Source organism: Brachyhypopomus gauderio, chromosome 12 (assembly GCF_052324685.1).
Source record: "Brachyhypopomus gauderio isolate BG-103 chromosome 12, BGAUD_0.2, whole genome shotgun sequence".
Lineage (NCBI taxonomy): Eukaryota > Metazoa > Chordata > Actinopteri > Gymnotiformes > Hypopomidae > Brachyhypopomus > Brachyhypopomus gauderio.
The window spans coordinates 4,040,712-4,055,245 of record NC_135222.1 but is presented as its reverse complement, the minus strand read 5'-3'; the positions used below and the strand labels follow the sequence as shown (position 1 = coordinate 4,055,245).

The following is a 14,534-nucleotide window of genomic DNA, read 5'->3' as shown; positions in this document are numbered from 1 at the left end:
CGGCGGACTGAAGACGTGCGTGCGGACGAATACTCACAAGGTGAAGGTCTCGTTGTATTTGGGAGCCCAGCTGTTGTTCTTGGATTTGGTGGCGTATTTGCGTTTCTTGTCGCTCAGGTGGGGGCCGATGATGTAGACCTCCACGAAGGGCCGGAAGATTCCTGATGTTTGCCACCGCAGGTCATTGGCGGCCACCACTGCGGACGACCACGCGTCACACAGCTGAAGGGTTTCATCTCAGCGGAGGAGCTCTGGCTAGATGAGCTCCTCCGAAACCAAAGCACTGGAGACCAAACCAAAACCATCATCGCCACCACTGACCTTTCACGGTGACCTTGTGCTCGCCCGTGTTGGGATGGGTGAAGATCTCCACATGGATGGACACTTCTCCCACTGCGTCATCCACTCCAGAGCCTGAGGAGAGGAGAGGAGTCACATACCGACCTCCGCCTGTCTCACACGCTCCACGGCCTTCGCTGTACAATAAACTACAACAAACTCCGCCTTTTCCTTTTAACGGCTGGCCTTGACAGAGATGAGAACACTCACAGTGGTGAGACCGGTCCCACATCACATTACCTTTCCAGCCAGAACACACACACACAGATTAAAACCTTATGCAACACCATATTTAATAGGTGGTCTATTAAATGTTTCTGCCTATGTATAATATAAATCTATGTTTACATAATATTTAAAATGTTCATTGTGTAAGCTGTTGTGTTATACCTGTTGAGTTAATGTTGCTAGCTAGGATCTCCTAAGTCCTCCATTGCTGTTTCTTAGCAGCTAAACCACCCAGAACATCCAGCAACCCCATTTTAAAGGAGGTTATAACTCAAATATACCTGTGCTGTTCTCTTCAGAAAGCTTGCGAGAAGTTCTGAACCACTTATTAGCTCTGAAAGGTGCTGCCTTGTAACGTGTAATCCCTGAGGTAAAGTCCTCTAGAACATAGCAGCGTAACTGACACAAAATCTCACGAGCTATAAATGATTTGGGCTTCTATGTGCAGCAGGAGTGAAGAACAGAATAATTTGGGTGGATTAAGGCATACATACAGACTGACAATTCATAAATATTCAACTCAATTGAGCTCGGATCAGACTCTCCCAAGCCATAAAGAACCAGACCAGGGGCCTCACGGTTCGATCATATTAGTCTTGAGATCTGTGTCGTCTGATCGGCACGCATGCCATGGATGAGCACTTGCTCTGTGCGGGTGGGGGGGGGGGGGGGGGGGGGGGGGGTCTGGAACCGGGGAAGGACGCCCACAGCCGCCTTCCACTGGCTCTGAGGCAGGCCAGGTCATGCCAGGCAGGGTCCTTGCCCTCTCTGCGAGTTCCATCGCCTCTGTGGACAGCGCAAGGTGCCACCATGAGGCGGCTCAGACACGCATTCTGCTAGAGGGGGTCAGGTGACAGGGTGAGCCATGGAGGTGCGTCAGTATTATCAGACTTATCCAGTGGTCCAAAACGACGAAGTAAGTGAGTCGTATGCAACAGCTGCTACCCCTCCGTCAGGATGCGTGCGTGTGCAGGAGAGACTGAGACAGGCCCTGGGGCTTGTGCGCCATGCTACTGATGTTAGAAAGGGAGGGAAAAGGTGTCATGCAAAGAGGTACTGACTCAATTCATCCAGCAGGGGGCAGTAAGGCTGTTCAACTCTTTCTGCCTATGGACTCCATTGAATCCATACATCTATGCATGCATGAGTAAATTGAAATTATCACATACTTTTACACACATTAGGTGCACATACCCACACACACACACACACACAGACAAAGTGCTGCTTCACCTTACATCGTCCTGCATGTTTTTAGCTGTCATCTAAGTACCCACAACTCTGATTGCAGTGAACCATAAAGTAGTACATTTTGCTTTCCTATGTATCATTTGTTTGTATGTGTGTGTGTGTGTGTGTGTGTGTGTGTGTGTGTGTGTGTGTGTGCTGCTCTCTCAGCCAGGGAGTCCTCAGCTACACTCAACTCCTCCAGTGGAGCTAAAAATAGCTTCAGCCTGTGGTATTCAGCAGTAGCCCATTCAAGAAACGTCCATCAAGAAAATCGCTGAACATTTTACAAACTGAAGAACTTCACCATTGAGGTGTTTACTTTTTATTCTGAATAGTGAATGAAAGAGCAAGGACCCAACACTGCCACTCTGACAATTAATGTCAGCCAATAAATAAATAAATCCATAAATATATACATAAGTAAGCAGACAAATGAAAGTTATGCTCCCTAGACCCAGTCAGGGACAAAATGTGCAGTTCAGTGTTCTCTCAGATAAGCACGGAGAGAAGACTCTCTCACTCAACCCTCACTGGCTGTTTCAGTTGGCTCGCCTGGTGCCGTCACACACACATACACACACAAATACACACAAAGACAGTCACACACACCACAGAGTGCAAGAAGTCATGAGTCACGGCTTTGTGCATTTGCTTCTGTCATACTGCAGGAGTGTGTGCAGTTGTCTCACACACACACACACACGTTTTATGCTTTCCTTTCTGCAGTGCCAGTCCACATGTCCATCCAATGTATGTGCACACACAGCAAGACAGTCCCAAACCTCATACATGCAAGACAGTTGCACTGATTGCGACTGCCTTTGTGGGAGGAGATGGGTGCTTGCGGGGCATGCGATTGGTCCGTTTAAATGGGATGCGAATGATCTGATTAGGGGGGGGGGGGGGGGGGGGGGGGGCATGGTTTTGGGTGGGGCTATTAATTGGTTCTTGGTGGTGCGGGATGCTAGGTCCATTGTAGACGTACCCTTTTCGGGGTACACATCCTCACTGTGGGTGAACCTCACCCCCTTCCCTCCATGGACTGGCGAGGAGGTCAGGGGTTGGGGACGGGAGAAAGAGCATTAAAGACAGGCATAGAGGAAAAGTAGAGGGAGAGTGAGGAAGGAGGAGAGAGAGAAAAGAGACAGAGGGAGAGAGAGAGAGAGGGAAAGAAACAGAGAGAGAGAGACAGAAAGAGGAAATAAACAATTCAACATGCAAATATACACAAATATTTTTTAAATCAAAGAGTAATACAGATCAAATTTCAGTCTTTAACAGTCAAATAAGCTGTGTCTGTTACTTGGCAAGCACACACACACACACACACACACACACAGATTGCTTAAGCTCCATTGAGGCTAATGTGTTTAAACGCTTAGCTAGAGGAGTGACATTTATTGTAATTAAATTTCAAGTGATCACTCATTAAAATGGCTTCTCTGCCAGAGGCAGCGAGAGCTGAACTGTGTCAGGATTCCCACAGCACGAGAAGCACTATCACAGCGGAGAAGAGGACACAACCACCAAAAGGAAGCGAGAAAGAACGTGAGAGGGGAGTCGAGTAAAACAATCCTCAGAAAACATCTGCGCCTGACAAAACAGGAGACGGAAAAGAGCCACTGAAACAGAAATCCTAATTAAAATCGCTTAAGCCACACGATATCGGCCGAACGGTTTCCTCTGTCGAAACGACTGACCCTCAGTTGAGACATGGCGAGAGACTTTCCAAGAGCGGAGGAGACAGACAGGGACAGGACAGACGCCAGCGTACCCTGAGCGTTCTGTGACTGGACGAAGGTCTTGATGAGTTTGTCCGTGGCTTGCGTGTAGAGGGACAGGGCGTAGTGGAGTGACTGCAGGTCAGGACTCTTCTCCAGGAAAGTCTTCTTCAGACCCACGCCACCCGCGTGGAAATATTGCTGCAACACAGAGTTTAAGCGTGAGCAGTCCGGCCGTGGAGGGGCGAACCTGTCTGTCCAGCACGTGTCCAGCAAGACGGCTAACATAGGTGTGATCCATGTGAGGAATTGAGGCTAAGATAAATATTAATTACAGATAGTAAACTGACGTGTGCAGTGAATGATGGAATTTGTATTTCCCTGTTCCCTTCTGCATAGCGCAAAATGCATCCACATCTTAAAATCCAGCTTAGATCTTCAGAACACATTATAATTTGTCTCTGCCCAAAACATAATCTATTATGAAACATGTAAATAAAGCAAGCACTTAAGTTACCCCCATGAGACGCATCTATGAGGAATGGTGTAAACAAACAAATAAATAAACAACTCTGACCTATCGCAGGATTGCATTAGCTGCAGGACTCCTCAGGCAGTAGCTCTTACCTTGATGGTGTCCAGGGCCAGCTCGATGACTGCACACTGCTTGGGAGAGAGGGCCTTGGCCTCCTCACGCACCATGTGCTCCTGCAATGGGGGAGAACATTATCGGGCTTGAGAGAACCATGGGCAGAACCATAATCAAGCAGCATTCTGGTTCATTCTGACGTACCTTCAGCTTGGAGAGCTGCCCGAGCTCCTTGGCCGCGTTGAAGATGAGCTGCGTACCCTGCCGGTGGATGACAAGACAGAAGACAAAACGAGACAAGAGAGAGAGAGAGAGAGAAGCATTAGAGACATTACAGAGCTGGACAGAGCAGAAGACAGACATACCACATAACGGAGGTCAGAAACAGACAGTTGAAATTGCACACACATACACACAGACAAACAGAAACATACACATACAAACACTTGGTTTCATCCCAGGAGTGTGCGCATGAGTGCGCGTGCACACACACACACACACGCATAGACACATAGCATTTCTAGAATGCAACGTAAGACAGTAAACTAGTTATGTACAGAAGACACAACTGACAGAACTGTACGGAGAGAGTGAGAGACAGAGTTGAAAGAACTATATAACCCACTTGGTCCACAGCCTGTGACAACACTATGGTGATATATCTGGTATCTGGGGCGGGGTGATACTCTAGTAAGGATATATCACTAAGTGAAAAAGGCATGCGCACCTCACTGCTGTCAACATCCATACTGGTACAGCTTGTAACACTGACTAAAACACATTTAATAACAGAGGCACATTTGGGCATCCTGCATACAAAAGGGCTTTTGCCCTGAATCTGTTGAACCTTAAAGCAGAACGGAAACGATCCATGACGCACCATAGTCTGAAAGCATTAGCGCTCAATGCGAGCTAGCGAGCTAGCATGCGGTTTCTCATCTCGCTCAGTGCGAGCTAGCATGCGGTTTCTCATCTAGCTTCCAGAGGCTGAGTGCTGATTTGAACCTGAAGCCTTGAGTAATTCTCTCGTCGTGTGCATGTGTGTGGGGGTTTGGGTGGAGGGACCTACTGCTAATGTAAACCTGAAAGGACAAGGATGGGGGGGGGGGGGGGCAGGGCGGAGACAGGGGGACCCGGGTGACATAGAGAAGAGAAGACATGGAGAGATGGAGAGAGAGAGACAGGACACATTGAACTAGAGGGGTTTGAGTCCTTACATCACTGTGACAAGCAAGCTTCACCCTGCCCTGCGAAGAGAGGATAGCACTTGTTAACTCCAGAAGACCTTTGACCTTCTGCACATTAGCTGATCGACAGGGAGTGGCGGACTAACACGCCCATAATATAACCTCATGTAAAATGTAAACAACATTGGATATCAGAGACACAGTAATAGTGTATGAACAAAAAGGTCTACATTCTCAAATGGTGGTCATGCCAGGGTTGCCGTAGCTACGGATAGGACTGGGTTGATTTCACTCTATCCAACGGTTTCGTGTTTGGCTGAAATGAGACTGGATATCACTGTTGGACAACCTATCATGTGGGTAGAATAATTTTTCATTAAAATAAAGAGAAATATTTCATTTTTGAGTAAAAGATTGGCAAATGAAAACATTGGCTAATGTGTGGAATGATGCTTATAACATGCATTCAATAAAGACATACAAATTAATACAAATCAAATCATTTAGAGAGGTATGGTAGTCAAGATAGAAAAAAAACATTTTGACAGAAAAATAATAACAATGTTTATGTGGACAACAGAAAAGAATAATAATATTAATAATAATAAGGCAAATTAATTGGAGAAATCTGCCAATCTTATGTATATATATCATATATTTAGAAATTAGAGGGAACAACAGCACATAAACATCCTCATTTCACTAAATGTTTGAACTTTATAGGAAAGGATGAATAAAACCTAAATAAAATAGCTGAAAGAGACAAGCTATAGCTTACTTGGTACCTGGCCTGAATTAGACCTGCCAATGTAATAGTTACCACTCCAAGAACACACCCCAAAACCAAACACCATGACAGACTGACAAAACTGAGAGCAGGCCAGAAGGTCAGAACTGAGTGTTGAGACGCAAGCAGCAGACCGACAGAGGAGAGAGAGACAGAGAGAGACAGAGAGAGACAGAGAGAGACAGAGAGAGAGAGGGTAAGGGTGGCACCGATCGCTGACCAAACCACAAAGCCACCAACAGAGGTGCCTGAGCTCGGACCCTGCCAGGCGGTGCAGGGGATGGATAGGTGAGAGAGCGGAGGAGCGAGAGAGAGAGAGAGAGAGGGAGAATGCCACTTCCAGAGAGGGAAAATGTGAAAGAGGAAGTGTGCAAGGAAAGAGGGCCACTAGATGGAGGGGTTTGTTCAGAAAGGCCTTGTCCAAGTCGACCAGGAATGCACCATGCTGTCACCTCAGCCACAAAGGGGAGGCGGACGGGGGGAGAGTGGAGCGGGGGAGAAGAAGACAGAGAGACAGGATGAACAGATGAGGGCTTGCGGCGGACGAGGGGAGGACTTTGCAGACACACGGAGCAGAAGGAGAGAGAGGAGAAGGGGCACCCGGCACTGACGGACCGCAGGACAGACAGACGCACAGACAGGAGTGCTGCCGTACTTACTATCATCTGTGGAGGAGGAGGAGGAGGAGGAGGAGGAGGAGGAAGAGGAGGTGCGGGGGGGGCGAGCGAGAATGTAATAATAACCAGAGAGAAGGGTCAGTGAAGCCGCAAAGAGCCCCACATCAAATCAGAGCAGCATTAACATTCAAACGTTTGTCCAGCGGTAACACCAGCGAGTAGGGATGCGTCACATGGCTTAGCCATTAGCCGTTAGCTTTTTTTGGGGCACTGTTTGGCAATGCAAAAGCTAGCAGTGCTGTACTGGAAAACCATCCCAAACGGCTGGGGATTTGGAATAGCGACATGGGGCTCTTTTGTCAAAAACACATAAACAAACAAATAAACAAACAAAAACAACACAAATAAGAACAGACGTCTATACACAAATAAAAGGACAGGCTGGTCTCTGATCTCATGGTCATAAATACATGATTTTTAAACATTACTGAACAAACCCCAATTTGGAGAGCAAAGAGCAGCCTGAGTGGGTTTTAGGATGGTAATGGTGCACTCCATTAGGCCTTAGTGAATATCATTAAACAGTGGAAGAATGGGCCTTTCTGCTTGGGACTATCTGGGTCAGGGAGCCAGGAACATGAATAAGAAATAACGGGGGACATAACTGGTGTGTCTACTGGCCATGACCCCAGTATGACCCCAACGGTCTTCAGCTGTGAACGTCGTCGGGACGAGAAAACAGTAGAGTGTTCAGTAGAGTAATGTGCTCATGCAAGCTCTTCAACAACAAATCTCAAACTCATCAAAACGCATGTACACTGAGCATCGGGTCCTAGAAGGCCGAAGCGGTTTTTCAGACGGAACACGAGCTGAAGTGGAGCGAGCTCTCACCGTTTGGTCTGTGAGGGGGGGCAGAACAATGGTCTTCTCCATGGTGTTCATCACCAGCTTCCAAAGCTCCTTCAGCACCCTCTTCAGCACTGTCTTCTCGCAGATCTTAGCAAACAGGGACAGGCTGAGTGGGCGGGGACGAGAGAGACAGCACAAGGCCCGTCTTTATTGAAGCATATCAAAGGGGGTTTGGTAATTGCACCTTTTTGGCACCTTCCTGACACCGTATCTTTAGCGTAGGCAGCTAGGACGCTCGCTATTCTAGTGAGTCCACACTTGCTTGCGACCCACGCGGAGGGAGAAAGGCCTTTCAGAGAGGAAACTCACTTGCTGTCCAAGAAGTCCATGATGGGCTGCAGCACGTTGTCGGCGTCCTGGGCCACGCTGCTGCAGGCACTGGCCGGCACGTTTCCTGTACCCTTCACCTGACTCAGAATGTCTCCCATCTGCTTCACGTTCTCCTCTATGTTGGGCTGGAAGCTGCACGGGGCGGCCCGGGGAGAAAGCACACGTCACGGCGTCGCTCAGAGCACCCGAGGGCAAGCGGAGGCGAGACCAGCGCTCGTCCGGGTAATGCGGAGAACCCCACCGCGCAGGTGGGACGCTCACGTCGCTCGTCTGGCTCACCTGGTGGCGAAGATCCTCGCCAGGTCGTCCAGCACATTGTTGAGCTTCACCTGCAACTCCTTCAGGACGTCGCTGGCCTCCACGTTCAGCTGGAACACGCGAGAACCTCGCTGAAAATGACCTCACACCAATCATGGTTTTCAGAGAGCAAACGGACCTCTGCTTCCTGTTAGCTGCACGTGTGGTATTGCTGGAGGTCGTTGACTTACATCTTTGCCTCCCATGGCCTCAAACATTTTCTCCAGCTGGACACGGAGCTGCTGGATGTTGTTGATCAGTATACATGGCTGTGGAAAAACCAACAGCATATAAACATTATACATCCAAAAGGGAAATTCCACCGAAAGGTGAGAAGTTAAATGCTAATGCTAAAAACAACCAGACAAAAAAATTGGCACCACCTATTAAGAGCAAAAGACAATTCATGGCTCAACAAAAATGAACTTTAAATACTTTAAACAGATTTCCTGAGAGGTCCAAACCTATTCAAACTGATTCATACCATACCTTTATAGCCCCGTCTTTTGCATTCTGTAATTGGGTAGAAAGGAAAATGTCGTAAGAAAAAGCATTAATGATGAAGGGGACCAACAATTTTATAAAGGGGTTTGAGACATTTACCACTTTCTCCTTGGTGCAGTGGTTGGGGAAGTCCCTGGAAATGATGTCAGCGTAGGACAGCAGGACATTGCTAATTGTCTGCACGGAAAAGGCATAAAAATAACATTTATAATTCTGATGTGTCTGTGCTAAGCTAATGCTACCTACACCTAAACAGCATAGAAACTGCTTCATCTGTGTCAAATTGCAGCAGGTGGTGAAATGTCGGAGCACAGAGAGAACAAGGCCTCAGCTCAGGCGTTCACCTTGGCAAATCTCTTCATGTAGTGGCCCACAATCTGTGGGTCGGGGCACTCCAGCTTTTTGATGATCTCGAAGCTCTGGTTGAGCTGAGAGAAGACGTCCACTACTGAGCAGGAGAAGAGAGCGTGCTCCGAAGTCTGCTGGTACTGTGTGGGCAGATGAAAGACCGGTGAGTAAGAGGCTGTGAGAAAGGTGCGGAAGTTTCGCCAACAGAAAGACAGCAGAGTCAGGGATGGGAGTGAAGGAGGGTGGGGGGGGGGTACTATTTGTGACCACACACCAGCAGGTGTGATATCTCTTGTCTCGGTGTAATTGGGTTGAGATGAGGTAATGGTAACTCTCAAAAGAGGACACAGGTGAGAAACCAATGAATGAGAAGCTCTCCTCTGGCTGCGAAATTAGCTCAGGAGGCTGGGTGGCCAATTCATCAAAGACTGTGACATGCACTGCAGTATGCCAGAGCACTGCACCTCCTACAGACTGCCAAAACTACACTAGACATTACTTTAACTTCCAAAATGGCGCAGTGTGTCCTTTTTCTCAAACAAAGGTAAAAAGAAATACTGAAATGCCTGCTACCTTATAGAGAAAAAATGAAGGGTTGAGGGTGTGTGTGTGTGTGTGTGTGTGTGGGGGGGGGGGGTGATCAATAATCAGGAATGGCAATTAGGAAGGGAGGAAAAAACTTCTCACTCCATCTTTTTTATCCCTTTCCAGAGCTCCATGCAGAAAATCTCGAGAGACTTCCTCATTCTCGTCCAGCCACTGGATAACGAATGGTTCGAACCACCTGCAGATCGACACAAAGGCCTGGTATTGTCCTGCCATACACTGCACAGCCTGAATGGCAGCTAGGTGCATGTGCATGGCCACTGACCCATCTCCACAGCTAAGAACCCTTGCGTATGCGTTGGAGTGCTAGGCACTTACGCTGGGTACTCCGGAACTCTGCTCTTGAAGAAAGGCAGGTCTTTGCAGTACTCATTGTAGAGCCACTTCACTTTGAAGTGCAGGTTCATGTAGTCAGCACTCTTACACAGGCGGTTCTTCTCGTGCTCTGAGGGCAGGAAAAGTGAAGACAATAGCACTCTATTACAGACCAGACGGCCATAGAGACTACAGTCATATCAGCGTGGGGTTTGAATCGGCAGCGGAATTCCATTTCACATTCACTTTGGCCTAAATATAGCCAATGAGCTAACCAACAAAGGCTTTTTCAAACATCTACCCACAATCCACTCAGTTCACATTCCTTAAAGTGCTGTGACATCACTGTGACATTCAGGATAATGGCCAAAACACCTGGTTCATTTAGAGCCCATAGTCGGCTACTGAATAAATCACCCTACTGTCATGTAAACTGATGTGAACAGAACTGATGGAGATGTGGCATTAGCACACTGCATGTCACACTCACCCTCCATGGCATACTTCATGTCCTGGGCAAACAGGTTCCACATGACCTCTGCACTGATCTTACCAACATTCAACTCCTGGGGAAACCTGGAACAACACAGAAACTTATTCCTGGTCTTGTGTTGGAATAGCACGTTATTAGGTCTTGTCATGAGGTTGCGTAGCTTGGTTAGACCGAGTCTCAGAGCGTTGATGACTCACTGATTAAGGCAGGGGGTGTAGGAGTTCTTGTCTTCCTCTATGATGGAGACAATGAGGGTGATCAGTTTGGACCAGAAGTCCAGGTTCTTGATGCTGGGCCCCTGCTCTTCAGGAGGAACCTCGCCTTTCTTTGACTGCACAAAGAAGGAAGAAGGACCATAAACTGGGAGCTCTGAGTCAGTTCTTCATAGTCAGCGCTCTAAAAGCAGCCAAAGATGAGCCAAAATAAACAAATAATAGCATCTGCCGTGAGGAAACAGCGACACGAAAACGCGCATGTTTCCCGCAAAAACATGGCAGAAGCCTTGGGGTCATCTGTTTAATTCAAAGGGAATGCACCGTGTGCTATTCATGATGGAGTTCCCGAAAGATCCCGGTGCCCTAGTTAGGCAAGAGGAGTGAGCTAGCCGCAGCGCTAACGGGGGAGCTGAACCCCACACCGACTCAAACAGGGTCTTTCTGAACATCGGAGCAGGAACTCACCGGGTCGGTCTGGTACTCGCGGCTGTAGAGCTCGTGGCAGTTGTTGAAGATGTACTCGTAGGTGGAGTTGAGACAGGCCTTCACACAGTCTTTCACCACCTGGCTGGCACGAGGGGGACTCTGTAGTTCTTGGACCTGCCAAAATACACGGGTGTAGTTCAGCTAGATGGAGATGGAGATTTCTAAGGGTAGAGCACTTTCAGGTTAAGCTCTGTCAGTGTTCTGTGTGTAAAAGTGAGTTACCTTCATCCTGAAGAAAGTGATACTGGTCAATAGGTCCACAGTAGACTTGAGGTCCTGTAGCCTCTCTGGACTGCTGGCAGGGAAATTGTTCTATGACAGCCAAAACCGAAAGTTAACTTTTTAAAAACATTTACAGAGAAAAAAATCATATGAGATTTAGAGAGCTTGATCTTAGGAGAGATCATCAAGAGTTTCCCCCCCATTGCCCATGTATTTTTCCAGAGGTTAATCTTTACAGTTTAACTGGTTGTTTTGTAATGTTGTCGGCTCTGCAGGCAGACAGCTCAGAGGCAGACAGCCCAGAGGCAGACAGCTCAGAGGCAGACAGCTCAGAGGCAGACAGCCCAGAGGCAGACAGCTCAGAGGCAGACAGCTCAGAGGCAGACAGCCCAGAGGCAGACAGCTCAGAGGCAGACAGCCCAGAGGCAGACAGCTCAGAGGCAGACAGCTCAGAGGCAGACAGCCCAGAGGCAGACAGCTCAGAGGCAGACAGCTCAGAGGCAGACAGCTCAGAGGCAGACAGCCCAGAGGCAGACAGCTCAGAGGCAGACAGCTCAGAGGCAGACAGCCCAGAGGCAGACAGCTCAGAGGCAGACAGCTCAGAGGCAGACAGCTCAGAGGCAGACAGCTCAGAGGCCCTTGTCTGCATAGAACTTGGGGAACTAATGTGTTTTCTGGGGTTACTAGAAGGCCCAGAGTAAACCCCAAAGTGTTAGAGAGAGAAATTGCAAAAGAGATACTCGATACTGTACTGAGATACACAGACTCTGAAATAGAGAGAGAGAGGAAAAGCAAAGATATGAAAACAACAGTACCCTGTACATTGAGAGGTCAATCCTCAGGGAGTTGTGCAGCTGATCCAAAAGTTTGACAAAGCGCTCTTTCTAAACACATAACCAGAAAGAGTCATTCAAAATCATTCTCTTTTTTAAATAATTCATATCACCATCATTGCTGCATTACTCATTAATCTATAAGAATATGTGTTTTTCCATAATGAGTCAGGCACTCACCCCGAAGTTGGAGGCCGCAAAGCGATCAGAGGCGGAGACGTTGTTGGTGGCCTGGGTGGTGTGGGCGTAGTAGGCATTGATGTTGGCCAGCAGGGTGCTCATCACAGCCGGCACGCCGGGGCACATGTACTTAGATGACAGGCAGGCAAAGTGTCTATAGCATAAAAAAAGAACAATGCAAGCACTTTGAGTCTTTTTAACTGCAATGGGGAAATCAATGACTTAAGAAAAGAACCGTTCAGACGTCATCTCACGTCATGGCTTGGTAAATGGATTCCACTCCGTAACGCATTGCGAACTCGTCCACAATCTCCTGTGGCGTCTCTTCGAAGTAGACCTTCCAGGCATCATCACCCTTGGCGTCTGGAATCTTCACCACGCCATTGTTCTGGAGGTCCGTTACATAGTGAAACAAGTTCTGCATGTAGAAAGAGACAGTGTTTACCAAAAGGGTCCTACCATGCTAAGTGCACCTTCCAGGAGTTAGTACTTGTGTTCATTCCTTTACATACGCAGGTTTCTTGTCAAACGCGCAATGCCACAAACTCTTTTATTTGGTAAAAGACCTCTTCACATCATCATTGCGATCGTCGTGGTACCTCGTGTAGGCAGGTGTACTGGACGTGGTATGGTGCCACAGTCTCCTCGCCCTTTATTTCCACGCTGATGTGCATGCGAATGGCTCCCGACACGGCAGACTTGTCCGTGCGCTTGTCTGGACAGGAAGTGGGTCGAAGAAACGAGAGAGAGAGAGACAGAGAGAGAGAGAGAGAGAGAGAGAGTCAGCAGGCAGCTAATGGACGTCTTGTAATTGCATGGCGTGGGCGTGGAGTTTTGTGATGGCGAGTGGAGCGCCATCACACCACGCGTGTCCCGTTTCTATAAATATGTGACTCAAAAGGTGTAGAGCAATCCTACTGTAAGATGATATGTATGGCATCGTTTAGCTGTTAAGTGGTATAGGGAGAGTGCATTATTATGACTGTCACAAAGAAACATGCTTCAGCACATGTCTCGTACCATTCATCTTTTGCAACCATCGTTATTTTCCAACATTATCAGCTCTGCAGGCCTATTGCATGTGTCCTCCAACACACCAGAGGCCGGAGACATCTTGGCTCACCCAGGTTGTACCAGACGTCCATCTCTCCGCTCAGCGTGCGCACCTCGATGATGGTCTGGCCCAGGAAGTCGTCCGACTCCCGCTTGAACTTCTGCTTCACCCGTGACTTGATGTCATCGTCCTCGTCCCACACTCGCACCTTGATCCGATCCGAGGAGTTGTGGCACTCACTGGAGGATTAAGACGAGATCTGGTCCGATCCACCATGCCTCTAGACCTCTCTGTTACTCTACTACTAAACCTTCGATTCGTTTTTGGACTGCATTTACCATATTAGCTCAAAGGTTTATGTGTTTTCAACAGAAGACGGCACTTACAAATTGAAGGACTCGTCCCAGACGGGGTTGAGGTTGCCGTAGATGGTCTTGGTCCTCTTCTTGGTCTTCCCCACCTGCACTGTGACGTAGGGGTCACTGGAGCCAGTTTTGTCCTTGGCCTGCAGACCTTGGGCACACAGGACTGTACAGGGAGAGAGTCAGAGTGCCACTCAATCTCTCTGTCATACCATTGTAATTGCTTAGAACGAGTTTTGATCCAGTAAAAACTTGAGGACAATTTAAAAACTTGAGGCAACCTGCAGCCAGTGCACATTTTTGATTGGTTCCAGCTCCGGTTGCACCTCAGCTAGCCAATCAAAACCCAGACGGCCCGCTGACCTGTGATGCTTATCTTGGCCGACCACTTGGACGTGCCGTCCAGGACACTCTGTTTGACTTGCTTCATCTGCGTGACGTGGGTGGTTTTGGGCACGCCGAACACGTCCTGGATGAGCTCGAAGATCTCCGGCTTATTGCGCTCACGGATCTTCATGCGGTCCTTCAAGACCATGATGATGTTCTGTGTGCGGTCCTCCGCTCCGTGCTTTGAGCTCTTCTCCGCCGCTCCTGCCCGGGACGGAAGCACGGAGGAGAGAGTTTCATCACAACCCCACTGGATCATATTGCTGTTTTATTAGTGGCCACCAAACATGATACC

General features: G+C 48.3%; 1 protein-coding gene across 1 annotated transcript in view; it reads right to left on the bottom strand.

Annotated features, from left to right (window-relative positions):
• unc13a (unc-13 homolog A (C. elegans)) overlaps positions 1–14,534 on the bottom strand; it is a 38,253-nt gene that overhangs the window by 2,957 nt on the left and 20,762 nt on the right. Inside the window, 26 exon segments of the mRNA XM_077024461.1 lie at positions 38–197; positions 322–414; positions 2,783–2,839; positions 3,572–3,719; positions 4,146–4,226; positions 4,312–4,368; positions 7,590–7,713; positions 7,917–8,069; positions 8,217–8,305; positions 8,426–8,503; positions 8,724–8,747; positions 8,838–8,915; positions 9,083–9,226; positions 9,774–9,870; positions 10,011–10,137; positions 10,498–10,583; positions 10,698–10,831; positions 11,181–11,315; positions 11,424–11,513; positions 12,239–12,307; positions 12,437–12,590; positions 12,691–12,854; positions 13,036–13,151; positions 13,560–13,729; positions 13,877–14,018; positions 14,216–14,443. Coding sequence (XP_076880576.1) covers positions 38–197; positions 322–414; positions 2,783–2,839; positions 3,572–3,719; positions 4,146–4,226; positions 4,312–4,368; positions 7,590–7,713; positions 7,917–8,069; positions 8,217–8,305; positions 8,426–8,503; positions 8,724–8,747; positions 8,838–8,915; positions 9,083–9,226; positions 9,774–9,870; positions 10,011–10,137; positions 10,498–10,583; positions 10,698–10,831; positions 11,181–11,315; positions 11,424–11,513; positions 12,239–12,307; positions 12,437–12,590; positions 12,691–12,854; positions 13,036–13,151; positions 13,560–13,729; positions 13,877–14,018; positions 14,216–14,443 — 2,998 coding nt within the window.